At 38.1% G+C, this 15,439-nt stretch overlaps 1 protein-coding gene across 1 annotated transcript; it reads right to left on the reverse strand.

Annotated features, from left to right (window-relative positions):
• Positions 1–14,077: 14,077 nt before the first annotated feature.
• LOC125079433 (olfactory receptor 5AN1-like) lies at positions 14,078–15,016 on the reverse strand. The gene has a single exon (XM_047693034.1). It carries the CDS (start codon positions 15,014–15,016, stop codon positions 14,078–14,080), a length of 939 nt encoding a protein of 312 aa, XP_047548990.1.
• Positions 15,017–15,439: the final 423 nt, after the last annotated feature.

Below are 15,439 nucleotides of genomic sequence, written 5' to 3' on the forward strand. Positions count from 1 at the left end.
ATCCAAACTGAACAACTTTGGTCATGAAAAAAGAATTATTGATAATCATGTCAGGACAATAGGTATAAATCAGGATTGTTCCAGGCAAACCAGATCGTATGCTCACCCAATATTTGAAGCCTTTATCAAAACAATCATTCATTGTGGTTTTGGTGATAATGTGCTGAGGCTCTAGACAGACCTGCTTGGGTTGAATTCTGACTTTCTTACAAACTCTATGACCTTGACCCTTTTACTTAATCTCACTGTGCTAATCAGCAGAATGGAGGGGATAAAAGAACAACTAGCTGAAAGGGTTGTGGTGAACCTAAATGAAGTAAATCTGTACAGTGCTTGGGAGTGCTCAATAAATGTCAGCAATCTTCATTGTTGTAATTTCCCCATTTTTGTTTATATTTTTACCAAAAAAGTACATGTTATATACACAATTCCCCGATATTCAGCTTTTGTTACATGACATTATTTTTATTTTTATTTTTTTTTAATTTTTAAATTTTTAAATAAACATATAATGTATTTTTATCCCCAGGGGTACAGGTCTGCGAATCGCCAGGTTTACACATTTTACAGCACTCATCATAGCACATACCCTCCCCAATGTCCATATCCCCACCACCCTCTCCCGTCCCCCCTCCCCCCAGCAACCCTCAGTCTGTTTTTTGAGATTGAGTCTTTTATGGTTTGTCTCCCTCCCGATCCCATCTTCTTTCATTTTTTCTTTCCCTACCCTCCAAACCGCCGACATTGCATCTCCACTTCCTCATATCAGGGAGATCATATGATAGTTGTCTTTCTCCAATTGACTTATTTCGCTAAGCATAATAAATACCCTCTAGTTCCATCCATGACATGACATTATTTTTGTATGTGTTTAAAACTTTATAAATTATGTTTTTTTTTTTAATTTTTTTATTTATTTATTTGACAGAGAGAAATCACAAGTAGGCAGAGAGGCAGGCAGAGAGAGAGGAGGAAGCAGGCTCCCTACTGAGCAGAAAGCCCGATGTGGAGCTTGAACCCAGGACCTGGGATCATGACCTGAGCCAAAGGCAGCGGCTTAACCCACTGAGCCACCCAGACGCCCCTATAAATTATGTTTTAATAGGCTATATAATGTACTGTTCAAATTTTTAATTTAGTTAATGGTTTTCTTACTGTATCAGACCTTCTCTATATATTTTATTTTTCCCCATTTTATTTAATTTTTTTAAATTAACATATAATGTATTATATTTTATTTTTAACAAAAGAAGTGAAATCCAGATACTCCTGATATCACCAACCTTAACTATAATATATTATATAGAGAGAGTTAAGATAGCAGAGGAGTAGAGGATCCTAATTTTGTCTGGTCCCTGGAAATCAACTAGATAGTTATCAGATCATTCTGAACACCTGCAAATTCAGCCAGCGGGCTGAGAAAATTGCCACAATTCTACAAATACAATATCATACTATACTTGCTTTTTGTTTTTAAAAATTGAACCTATTGTTAAAAGCAATCAAATACAGAAAGCCATGTAAAGATATATGTCTTAATGATTTACATGGAGATCACTTTTGTAACCACCACCTATGTGAGAAGAGAACATTTTGCTCCCTGCCTCAGAAGTCTTCTACATGTTCCATCCCAGTGGAGCCCCTCCTTCCCACCTAAAGGTAGTTACTATTCTGATTTAATGATAGTCACTGTCTTATTTTTTTTTTTATACTTTCATCACTTGAGTGTGTATACCTAACTGCTAAGATGGGTTTGGCTTTTTTTTTTTAATGTGTTGATTCTTTCTGTCTCTTTCTGTCTCTGTATCTCTCTGCCTCTGGATCTCTTTATGCATGTATATGTGTCTCAGTCTCTCTCTTGGTCTCTATGAAATTTATCTGTTTTTCCTTTGGAACTTCTCAGAGTCTGCATTTTGCTAATTCAGTCCCCCATAATACAGTTTAGTATGTTTTTCTGTCTCTTGTGTTTCATGTAAATTGGTAGTTGGATATAGGGACTTAATAGATTTAGTTCTGAAAATTTCAGCAGGACTATCCCATAGGTAATACTGCACACTTGTTTTTAATATCCATATTTAGAAAGCACAGATCTCCATCCTCAGTCATGTCATAAATGCAGTGCTTTGCCTGGCTCCCCAATCTGAGAACCTATGGGAAACCAAGAGAAATGGTGACACGTCCCACAGATTCATTCTGGTTGTTACACACTGCTTCAGTGGGTTTTTAAAAACCTTTCTCTGCCTCTGTTTTCCTCTCCAGTAAGTAAATTTCACAGAAGTTTATTCTGATTATTTGTTAACTTCTAGTTTTAAACTTCTATATTTATCATGTAAATGATTGTTGTCTCTTACTCTAACATTGTCCACTGCCATGTGATGAGATAGCTCTTGTTAAAGAATGTGTACATACCTGTCCAAATATTTCAGAACAAGGTAAAAGAGAAAGACAAAAGCAGGGTTTCTCTCCTAGATCAAATACAGTTAATATTTTGTGTGGAATAGTGAGTGAACATGAGGCAAGATATTGTCAGGTTGCACCCAAGTGAAATGGGTGTGAAGTCTTGCAGATTGCTAATTACAGCAATAACTAGGACTATAACAAAAAGGTTGAGAAACAGGTAAGGTTAAGGAGATCCTAAGAGGTGGATAAGAAGTATTTGATATAGATAACCCTTTGCACCACTCAGAGTTGTTCATGCCTTCACATTGTACTTCCCATATTACAATACGGAGACTCCATTTTTGTGGGAACTAGATGCCCTCAGATCCTCTCAAGAAGGAGGTTCAGTCAATAGGGTTAGTGAAGCAATTTTCTGTCCTTGATAGAGCAGCTAGTTCTGAGGTCCCAGAAGATTAATTTTATCTCTCCACTACTGATTCCATATTTCCCTCACTCTCAGCCATTATTTCATCTGGTATAGTTTGCTCATCTAGAGAGAGAACCTACACATATATCCCTAAAGAAATTGAGCCCTTGGTTGCCTTGCTCTTAATAGTTCTTGGGTGCTGCAATTGCCTATTAACTGCTCTTCTGGATACACAGGCATCAAGAGATGCCCCAGTGAATCCCCTGGACCCCAAACACACTTCTTCTAGCTGACTGTGTAGCAGCAACCCTAAATCCTCACGATAATCAAGTCAATTATCCCCACCATAAAGCAAGTCCTTTCTTTGCCTGGTGGTCTACTAGCATCAGATGAAAGTCTCAGTTTTGAGTTCATTGGACTCCTTTTGTGTCCCTTGACAGTGTTTCTACCTGGGATCTAGGGCCCAAGATTGTATAACCTAAGTTTATGGGGGAAAGAAAGCACACATTACAAAAGGGGGTCACTGGGAATGATGGTGAAGGAGGGGAAAATTCTACTCTATTCTTTGGTGCCTGGAGCCGTGTACCTAAGGTACTGGGGAAAACCACTCTATATTATCTGTTTATTTAGTTCACATACAGCTTCCTGGAAGATAATGCCTTAAAATATAAGGAATTTTTTTTCTAGCTGACACCTTAATTCAGCTTAAAGCAGATACTTCTGCATAATGACATACAATAAAAGATCAGTGGATCTCATGCTTATACTTCCATTAACTCACCTCCTTTGCTATAAACTGTGTCCTTTTAGCTGAGGCAATGTTATATTGGATAGCCTGGGTGTTTTTTAATTTTTTATTATTTGACGGTGAGAGAGAGAAAGAGAAATTGAGAACAAGCAGGGAGAGCAGCAGGCAGAGGGAAAAGGAGAAGCAGGTTCCCCTCTGAGAAGGGAGATTGATGTGGGGCTTGATCCCAGAACCCTGAGATCATGACTGAGCCAAAGCCAGATGCTTAACTGACTGAGCCACCCAGAACCCCTAGACTGAGTGTTTTGTAGGCCCTCAGATGGTGGTACTGGAAGAGATACTGCACACATGGAAGGCAGACCTTTAACTAAAGAATGTGTCAATTCAAGTAAACATAAATCACTCTCCCTTCCAAAGTGGTGGAGTTCACTATAATATACCTATCACCAAGTGGTTGGTATACCTGAGTATCATTAAGCGTTTAGGTTTATCTTCTTTGCTAACACATTGGATATTCAGTGGTGTCAGTAATTTGGCCTTGATGAGAAGGTGCTTAAGCAGTGCCTTCAACCATTCCACCATGCTCATTCTCTGTTCATAGTAGCCATGAATTGGAATATACAAAGAGGGAGACTAAATGGCATTCATAGTCTTTGTCAACCTGTCCATCTAAGTGTGAGAACTCCCAATGCAATGGATATTTTCTGGTGAGTATTAACATGTGACAAAAAGATCTAGGGCTTTACGCCTATAGGTTCATACATATACTTCTTCCCTGGATGTTCCTGTCACCAATCTTCCAATCTGCTCCTTCCAGGTTCCTGACCAACTAGTCAAGATATCTGTCACTACTTAAAAGCCCCTGTGCATCTTTAACCCAGGAGCTTTCTCCCTCAATTCAAATTGGACAAACAGGTGTGCTTCTTGGAATTTTGACCACTAGAAGAACTTCCCTTCACCACTGTCCTTTAGGGCAGCTTTATTGGACAGTGACAGACTGCTTTCAAAAATAGATGTACCAGAGTACACTCTCATCCGCAGAAGATGAAATTCTGTAACTGTATACTTTAGTTGACACTTGATATTGTCCTACTTGATAGTTTTTACTTAAATGATAGGTGTGAAATTGTATCACTCTACAATTAATGAGGTTTAAATCCTTTAATATGTTTCAAGACCATTTGTACTTTGTCACAAAATTCCTATTGATTTACTTAGCCCATATTAATGCAGACACTTCCTTTTTTATTCATAGGAATCCATTATATATTCTAGATGCTAATCAGTCATATTTGCCTTAGTGTCTTCTCCAATAAGAATTGGATCTTTAAGGAATTCCTAGCAGTCTCTTAATAATGTCTGTATGGTTCTTCTTGGTTTAGAAATACGTGGACTAAACAAGTTGTCTGTTTCACATACCTAATATTCAATGGTGGAACCTGGATCAGGAAATAGCAATAAGCACACCTATTTTGAAAGTGGAGAAGGAAGACACATATAAAACTCACTGGTCTATAGCAATCCCAAGATTCTACTAGGCAGATTTTATGAGGAACTCCCACACTGAGAGTGTGCACTACTCCATAACTAGGGACTATTCCCATTTTCCCTAATTCATTATTTTCCAAGATAGTTAGTTTCACCTTCTCTAAAGTCCTTACTTTGATGTTTCTCCTCTTTGGCCACATTTGAAGAGTGAATTGAAAAATGTCTCCTCCATAAGAGTCTGATCAACTGTCCCAGACTTTCCTAGCCATTGAAAATTGATGGCTCCCAAATTCTTTAAAGTCTCAAGTAGCCAAATTTCTCCTTGTCCAGATTAATAGTTGACTTCTTATTTACTTATTCAGGTCCGTTCCACAGATCAGTAGCCACATTAACAATTCTGTTCTAAATATCTTTGTCTCTGTCCAAAATATATATGAAATATCTCAGTCCTATCAGGCTTCTCTGTGAGAATCACACTCTACGTTGCAGAATTTCTTTTACATGAACCATTTGTCAAATTAAAAAGATTTCCTGAGCAAAACCTTCAACCATTTAGAGTTTAAAACAATGAGAGGTAATAAACACATCCTTGATATGGCCCTTAATGCAAGGCTGAGCTTTATTACCCTTTTTTTTTTTCCCCTGAGTCTTTCTAATTTTTCTCTTTACTCATTGGAGATGAAGATTGAGAGCTTTTCCTCTAAGACCAGGAACAAGATAAGAATGCCCACCCTCACCACTCTTCCCCCCCCACCACATGCATGACTGACAAAGCCACTCATTCAACATGGTACTGGAGTCCTAGCTAGAGCAATTAAAGAAGATAAAGAAATAAAAAGCACACAAATAGGACAAGAAGTAAAATGGTTTCTATTTGCAGATGATTTGATCTTATATATGAAAAATCATAAAGAGTTAAGCAAGCCACTGTTAGAAGTAATCAATGAGGGGTGCCTGGGTGGCTCAGTGGTTAAAGCCTCTGCCTTCGGCTCAGGTCATGATCTCGGGGTCCTGGGATCGAGTCCCGCATCGGGCTCTCTGCTCAGCAGGGAGCCTGCCTCCTCCTGTCTCTCTCTGCCTGCCTCTCTGCCTACTTGTGATCTGTCTGTCAAATAAATTAAAAAAAAAAAAGAAGTAATCAATGAATTCAGTAAAGTGGCAGGATATAAAATCAACATACAGAAATCATTCTTTTTTCCATACACTAACGAGAAAACATCTGAAAAAGAAGAAAACTATCCCATTCACAATTGCATCAAAATCAATACATACTTAGGAATAAAACAAGGAGGTGAAAGATCTATGCAATGAAAAATATAAGACATTGATGAAAGAAATTGAGAACATAAACAAATAGAATGACATCCCATGTTCATGAAACAGAAGAATTAAAATGACTACACTAACCAAAGCCATCAATAGATTCAGTGCAATACCTATCATAGTTCCAATGGCATTTTTCACAGAAAAAAACAATCCTAAAATTTGTATGGAACCACAAAAAAACCCAAATTTCCAAAGCAATGCTGACAAAGAACAAAGCCAGAGGCTTCCCACTTCCTGATTTCAAACTATACCACAAATCTATAATAATTAAAACGGTATGGTGCTAGCATAAAAATACATACATGAACCAACGGAACAGAACAGAGAACCCAGAAATAAGCCTCCAATCAGTCAATGAATATATGACAAAGGAGCAAAGAATACTCAATGGGGAAAGGACAGTCTGTCCAACAAATGGTGTTGGAAAACTGGATAACCATATGCAGAAAAAAAAAATGGACCCCTATCTTACACAACCCACAAAAATTAACTCAAGATGGTTTAGAGGCTTAAACATATGACATGAACTCATAAAACTCCTTGAAGAAAACATGAGGAAAAAGTCCCCTTGATACTGGTCTTGGCAATAATTTTTTGGAAATGACACCAAAAGCACAAAAAATAAAAGCAAAAATCATTAAGTAGGACTACATCAAATTAAAATCTCTGCACAGCAAAAAAAAAAATCAACAAGATGAAAAGGCAAGCTAGGAAATGGGGAAAATATTTACAAGCCATTTATGGTTAAGAGGTTATCTTCAGAAAGGATGAATACCCAAATGTTGTATCAACATGGATGGGACTGGAGGAGATTATACTGAGTGAAATAAGTCAAGCAGAGAGAGTCAATTATCATATGGTTTCACTAATTTGTGGAGCATAAGAAATAACACAGAGGACATTGGGAGGACAGGAGAAGGGAGTTAGGGGAAATTGGAGGAGGAGACAAACCATGAGAGACTGGACTCTGAGAAACAAACTGAGGGTTTTGGAGGGGAGGGAGCTGGGGCGTTGGGTGAGCCTGGTGGTGGGTATTAAGGGGGGCACATATTGCATGGAGAACTGGGTGTGATGCATAAACAATGAATTTTGGAACATTGAAAAAATAAAGTTAAAAAAAGATTACTAAAAAATAAAATTAAAAAAAAGAGGTTACCGTCAAAAATATACAAAGAAGAGACTGTCTTTTTTCCATTGGACATTCTTTCCTGCTTTGTCGAAGATTAGTTGACCATAGAGTTGAGGGTCTATTTCTGGGCTCTCTATTCTGTTCCATTGATCTATGTGTCTGTTTTTGTGCCAGTACCATACTGTCTTGATGATGACAGCTTTGTAATGGAGCTTGAAGTCCGGAATTGTGATGCCACCAACTTTGGCTTTCTTTTTCAATATTCCTTTGGCTATTTGAGGTCTTTTCTGGTTCCATATAAATTTTAGGATTATTTGTTCCATTTCTTTGAAAAAAAATGGATGATATTTTGATAGGAATTGCATTAAATGTGTAGATTGCTTTAGGTAGCATAGACATTTTCACAATATTTGTTCTTCTAATCCAGGAACATGGAACATTTTTCCATTTCTTTGTGTCTTCCTCAATTTATTTCATGAGTACTTTATAGTTTTCTGAACATAGATTCTTAGCCTCTTTGGTTAGGTTTATTCCTAGGTATCTTATAGTTTTGGGTGCAATTGTAAATGGGATTGACTCCTTAATTTCTCTTTCTTCTGTCTTGTTGTTGGTGTAGAGAAATGCAACTGATTTCTGTGCATTGATCCAAAGGGGCACATGCACCTGAATGTTTACAGCAGCAATGTCTACAATAGCCAAACTATGGAAAGAACCTAGATGTCCATCAACAGATGAATGGATAAAGATGATGTGGTATATATACACAATGGAATACTATGCAGCCATCAAAAGAAATGAAATCTTGCCATTTGCAACGACGTGGATGAAACTAGAGGGTATCATGCTTAGCGAAATAAGTCAATAGGAGAAAGACAACTATCATATGATCTTCCTGATATGAGGAAGTGGAGATGCAATATAGGGGGTTAAGGGTAGGAGAAGAATAAATGAAACAAGATGGGATTGGGAGGGAGACAAACCATAAGTGACTCTTAATCTCACAAAACAAACTGAGGGCTGCTGGAGGGAGGGGGGTTGGGAGAGGGGGGTGGGGTTATGGACATTGGGGAGGGTATGTGCTATGGTGAGTGCTATGAAGTGTGTAAACCTGGTAATTCACAGACCTGTACCCCTGGGGATAAAAATATATGTTTATAAAAAATTAAAAATTAAAAAAATATATACAAAGAATCATACAATTCAGTAACCAAAAAAAAAGAATAATCTAGATTTAAAATGCGCAGAGGAACTTAAACATTTTTCCAAAGAAGACATCCAAAAGGCCAACAAGTACATAAAAAGATGCTCCATGTTACTAATCATCAGGGAAATGCAAATCAAAACCACAATGAGATACCACCTCATACCTGTTAGAATGGTTATTATCAAGAAAAAAAGAGTTAATAAGTATTGATGAGGATGTGAGGAATAGGTAATCCCAATACACTGTTATAGGAATGTAAATCCAACCATTATTAAAAACAGTGTGGAGGGGGTGCCTGGGTGGCTCAGTCGATTAAATGTCTCCCTGGTCCTGGGATCAAGCCCCACATTAGGGGGGTACTTAGTGGGGACTCTGCTTCTCCCTCTCCCACTCCCCCTGATTGTGCTTACTCCCTCTCTCTAAAATAAATTTGATGGCATTGATAGCATTAAGCTAAATGAGATAACCGGGAGTTGGGGGAAGACAAACACTCTGTGATATCACTAGTAAGTGGAATCTAAAAATGCTGAACTTATGAACACAGAGAAGAATGATGGTGACTAGGGGCTGGTTGGCAGAATTGGGGAGACATTTGTAAATGTACAAATTTGCTCTTAAAAGAAAATTAGGTTCTGGAGATCTAATGCAAAGCATAGTGAATATAGTCAACAATACTGTATTATACACTTCAAAGTAACTAAGAGACCAGATTTTAGAATGTTCTCACCACAGAATAGAAATAATAATTATATGACACAAAATAATTGTTCACTAATGCTACAGGCAGTAATCATATTGCAACATATAAAGGTATCAAATCAAAATATTGCATAACAAACTTATACAATGTCATATGTAAATTATATCTCAATAAAAATAAATTTTTAAATAAAATAAATTGCAAAATGATATTAATGTAACTGGTATTTTTTTATACTTCAATCCTACCTACTGTCATTCAAATACCTTCCAAATGTAACCTACCTCCTACATTGTTGCTAGAGGGGAGGTAGGCAGGGGAATGGTTTAAATGGGTGATGGGTAGTAAGAAGGGAACTTTCTGGGTGCCTGGGTGGCTCAGTGGGTTAATCCTCTGCTTTCGGCTCAGGTCATGATCTCAGGGTCTTGGGATTGAGCCCCACATTGGGCTTTCTGCTCAGCAGGGAGCCTGTTTCCCCCTCTCTCTCTGCCTGCCTCTATGTCTACTTGTGATCTCTCTCTCTCTGTCAAATAAAATAAATAAAATCTTAAAAAAAAAGAAGGGCACCTGCTGTGATGAGCACTGGGTGTTGTATGTAAGTTATGAATCACTAAATTCTACACCTGAAACTAATAATATACTGTATGTGAAGTAATTGGAATTTAAGTAAAATCCTGAAAAAAAAAAAAAGAAATGCTAAGTCTTTATGGTAAAATTCATGCTCAACTTTTCATTCTTATGGAGCATGGCTCCCAATGATACCTTCTGCACATTCAAACCACTTCACTTTGTTAATTTGTCTGACTATGAAAAATGCTCTTCTCTTTTGTGAAATAAATCCTACAAAATGAGGTAAAGCCCCTCCTCCTGACTGAACTTTCCATGGACTCTGTGAAATAAATCCTACAAAATGAGGTAAAGCCCCTCCTCCTAACTGAACTTTCCATGGACTCCCTGATAAGCCACATGAGTTCTTATTCTTTTCAAGTCCCTTAGTCTGTGGTCTGTTTCAATCATCTTACATTGATGTACAATGTAAGATACAATGTAAGATACAAAAATGTAGAATTTATTATTTTATATATGGGTCGGTCCTCTAGCTAGATATTCCTAGACAGGAAACTTCCCTAATTTCTCTTTTCATCCTTACCACCCACCTTGAAGTATTTATCTAGCAAACTCTTAGTGGGGGCTGGCAGATTCACTGTTCCTGTGTGATATTACATGACAAAATCTCTGTGCAATTACTGTGGGCAAGCTAAACTGTCTTTTTAGTCCCATAGACTGACCTAGTTTAGAATATGTGGCTCACCTAAGAGTAGATTCTGGCATATACCATTGGTCTAAATGTTCTTCAGGGGCAAGTTGAAATAACCATGTTTTATTTTCCCAGGTTTTTTCCTTAAAGTAATACTTTAGGGGCGCCTGGGTGGCTCAGTGGGTTAAAACCTCTGCCTGAGGCTCAGGTCATGATCCCGGGGTCCTGCGATTGAGCCCCGCATTGGGCTCTCTGCTTGGCAGGGAGCCTGCTTCCCTACCCCCGCCCCACCTGCCTCTCTGCCTACTTGTGATCTCTGTCAAATAAATAAATAAAATTTTAAATAAAATAAAATAAAATAATACTTTAATGGCATTTCCCATCAGTACCTCTAGCATATGATTTTCAACAGCAATTGAAATGCAAGTTGGTGCACTGATGAAGGCAGTTCTTAGAAGACAGCAGTTCCTGGGAACCTAACCCATCCGTAGGAGCTCCCAGAAGATTAACTTCCATTTATCATCAGCAGCTCTTATTTGTCACCTGCCTGAGCTCATCTGAACCCATAAAAAGTTAGATCTGCGCAGTATTATGGAAATATCCTCCAGTAACATCTAGCAGAGTTTTGTCTCCTGATGAAACCCTCATAGTACCTTAGCAATAGACTTCCCATACTTTCTTATACATATGTAGCGAGCACTGCCACAAACAACATACTTATACCTGGACTGGCAACCCAAACATCCTTTATTTGTACTACAGTTTCCTTGGAATGGGGTAAGCACCCACACTCCCTCCTGGAGATTTCAGTAATTCCCCTTTTCTCAATCCTATCCAAATGTAAACTCATGGAAGATTTGGCAAAGGTGTTAAATACCTCTTCACTTAAAGTCTTTAATTAAATAGAATAATTCATGTGACTCATCAAAATTGAGAACAAAAGCATTCATTAACACAATGAACACTGAAAAGAGATTTAAAAAATAAATAAAAATAAAAATAAAAGAATCCATTAAATTGGGATGCCTGGGTGGCTCGGTTGGTTAAGTGGCTGTCTTTGGCTCAGCTCATGATCCCAGGGTTCTGGGATCAAGCCCCACATCAGGCTCCTTGCTCACTCAGCAGGGAGCCTGCTTCTCTCTCTGCCTGCCACTCCCTCTTCTTGTGCATGTGCTCTATCTCTCTGACAAATTTCTTTTAAAAACTCTTAAAAATAATCCATTAAATCTCTGAGGTAATATGTATATGTAATGACATCTAGTTTTTTTTAATTTTTTATTAATTTCTTTTCAGCATAACAGAATTCATTGTTTATGCACCACACCCAGTGCTCCATGCCATGTGCCCTCCATAATACCTACCACCTGGCTCCCCCAACCTCCCACCCCCCGCCCCTTCAAAACCCTCAGATTGTTTTTCAGAGTCCATAGTCTCTCATGGTTCATCTCCCCTTCCAATTTCCCCCAACTCCCTTCTCCTCTCCATCTCCCCTTGTCCTCCATGCTATTTGTTATGCTCCACAAATAAGTGAAACCATATGATAATTGACTCTCTCTGCTTGACTTATTTCACTCAGCATAATCTCTTCCAGTCCCGTCCATGTTGCTACAAAAGTTAGGTATTCATCCTTTCTGATGGAGGCATAATACTCCATAGTGTATATGGACCACATTTTCCTTATCCATTCGTCCGTTGAAGAGCATCTTGGTTCTTTCTACAGTTTGGCGACAGTGCCATTGCTGCTATAAATATTGAGGTATAGATGGCCTTTATTTTCACTACATCTGTATCTTTGGGGTAAATACCCAGTAGTGCAATTGCAGAGTCATAGGGAAGCTCTATTTTTAATTTCCTGAGGAATCTCCACACTGTTTTCCAAAGTGGCTGCATCAACTTGCATTCCCACCAACAGTGTAAGAGGGTTCCCCTTTCTCCATATCCTCTCCAACACATGATGTTTCCTGTCTTGCTAATTTTGGCCATTCTAACTGGTGTAAGGTGGTATCTCAATGTGGTTTCAATTTGAATCTCCCTGATGGCTAGTGATGATGAACATTTTTTCATGTGTCTGATAGCCATTTGTATGTCTTCATTGGAGAAGTATCTGTGACATCTAGTTTTTATCATTTGGTTAAAGACTGAGCAATCTAGCTAGTCAACAGTGTTGGGACACATCTTGTTCCTCTTTTTAACCAGACCTCTAGAACCAAATGTTTTGTCTTTTCCTTCAGACAACATAAACTAGCCAGAGTTGAGAATCTTCATATCCTACTATTTCCTCTCCTAACCCTTGAGGCTTCCTAGAATATATACATATTAGAGCAACTTTTGACCAACTCAATCCACTGAATCATCCATACAACCATAAATTTCTAGGAGGTAAATACTGAACACGCACAAGAAAGAATGCATGCCAGTTTTCCATATTTGTTCCTAGTCTCTGCAAATATTGCACATTCAGTAACTATATTATTATAACAAATTCTCACACAAATCTCCTTACACCAATTTTGAACAGATGCTTAAAATATCAGAAACAACTTGGTAGTATGATCCCATTGGCTATGTCAACCAAGGGCAAATTTTCAAGATTTAATGGAGGAGTAAAAGAGGTTTGTGTCCCACAATATCAGAAATTGCTATTAGTTGACATGAATTTTGTACATCATCTCCCATCAGAAATCCACATTGGACATAGGACACAATAATTAAAACATCAAAGTTATAAATAAATAGTACTGAAGGGATGACATTCTTCATTCCATTCTTCTTTATGATCCAAATTGCCTCCTGATTCCTTAGATTATAGCTGATGGAGACTGAGATGTGACCAAAAACTTACCAGGTGATTAGCCCTGAAAGAGCCCTTAACAAACATTAGCCACCTCAGATTGCTCTTCCCAGGAGACATAACCAGGCCAGTTGCATAGCTTTGTTTCTGTTCAAAGGCACATCCCCTCTCTTGATTTATTCCCATTATGGTCAGAAATACAGAACAGACATTGATCACCCTCTTGTCTGGATTATGCTGCATAAAAATATTTAGGAGACAATGTCTCTACACTCCTGGGGACCTCTATCAGGTATCACTCCTTTACAGTCAGAGGTCTGAGACAGAACAGGGCTCAATCTCTGAAGAAAAAGAAGTAGGAAGTTTCTAAACATTAACATTTTACAAATACTTGCAGACTATTAATAAATGATGAGGCCACTCCTCATTCAGCGTGAAAGTATGAACCTCCAAGACTTAAATGTATTGTGCTTGTGTGGTATCAAGTCAGCTGTCAGTCCATTTGGCATATTATCCATCTCAAATTAACCTTTCTTTATCCAAAGGTGGTAAGAATTTTGTTAAAGTCCATTCCTGTGCATGTTACTAGGGGTTAAGTTTTCTGAGAGGAAAAATCTGGACAGAACCTTAGCAGGACCATCTCTTCTTTTGTAACCTCTTCAAGGCATCTATGATTTCCTTGTTCCTCAGACTGTAAATCAAGGGATTCAACATTGGAATGACCACAGTGTAGAATACCGATGCAAATCTGTCAAAACTGGAGGAACTGCCAGAGCTAGAACTCAAATAGACAAACATACCAGAGGTATAGAAGAGGGAAACTGCTGTCAGATGAGAAGCACATGTGTTGAAAGTCTTGGACCTGCCTTTGGCTGAAGTGATTTTCATGATGGAGATGACGATATAGCCATAGGATATCATGATAATGAGGGCATTTATAATCCCAAAGATCATTGTTAATATAGCAGTCAACAGTTGTACAAAGAAAGTGTCAGTGCAAGACAGGGCTAACAGCTGGGGCATGTCACAGAAGAAGTGATTGATGACATTAGGCCCACAAAAGTGGAGCTGAAACACGGTACACAACTGGGATATAGAAGCAGAGAGTCCAGCCAAATAGGATCCCAGCACCATCCGAATACAGAGAGTGGGTGACATGATGGATGAATAGAGAAGTGGATTACAAATGGCACTATATCGGTCATAAGCCATGGCTGTCATGAGACAAGACTCACTCAGTCCCATGGTTGAAAAGACAAAGTACTGAACAGCACAATCCACAAAGGTGATGGTCTGCTGCTCTTGGAAAAAGTTGGAGAGCATCTTGGGAGCTATAGAGGTCACATAGCAGATATCTATGAAGGACAGATTACTGAGGAAGAAGTACATGGGTGTGTGGAGGTGAGAGTCTATCCTTATTAAGATGATGAGGCACAGGTTCCAAGTCAGAGTCAAAATGTAGATCAGCAGGAATACAACAAAGAGCACTGCTAGGATTCTGGGAAAATCAGAGAATCCCAAAAGGATGAAATAGGTGATCTGTGTAATATTTCCTCCTCCAATCATTGGCTTGTACTTCTAAAATCAGAAAAGAGAGAAGAGAATGCACTGCTGACTCAGGTGAGATGACAGTATTACATTTCCCATATGTGCTGTTTTTTCTCTCCAAGGAGTGCTGGGAAAAAACAATGTCTCACTGTCCTAGTGAAAAGACCCAGATTTTCATCTCAAATTATCAAGAAGTGTGATTTTAAAAGTGCTTCCAACTAATATTATATTTGACTAATAGAATTGAAATTAAAAAAAGAAAAAAAGTGCTTCAGATTCTCAATTATTTCATGAAGTCTCATGAAAATTAAAGAGATATGTTTGAATTTGACTGAGAACTAAAATAATGTAAGTGCTGTGATTATTACAGCGATCATTCATTAACAGTTTTTTTTCTATTAAACATTTTATTTATTTATTTATTTATTTATTTAATTGTGT

Source organism: Lutra lutra, chromosome 10, assembly GCF_902655055.1.
Source record: "Lutra lutra chromosome 10, mLutLut1.2, whole genome shotgun sequence".
In the NCBI taxonomy this organism is placed as follows: Eukaryota; Metazoa; Chordata; class Mammalia; order Carnivora; family Mustelidae; genus Lutra; species Lutra lutra.

What these genes read in the sequence shown, in the direction of transcription:
- LOC125079433 (XM_047693034.1), bottom strand. Translation starts at nt 15,016, where the DNA reads ATGATTGGAGGAGGAAATATTACACAGATCACCTATTTCATCCTTTTG.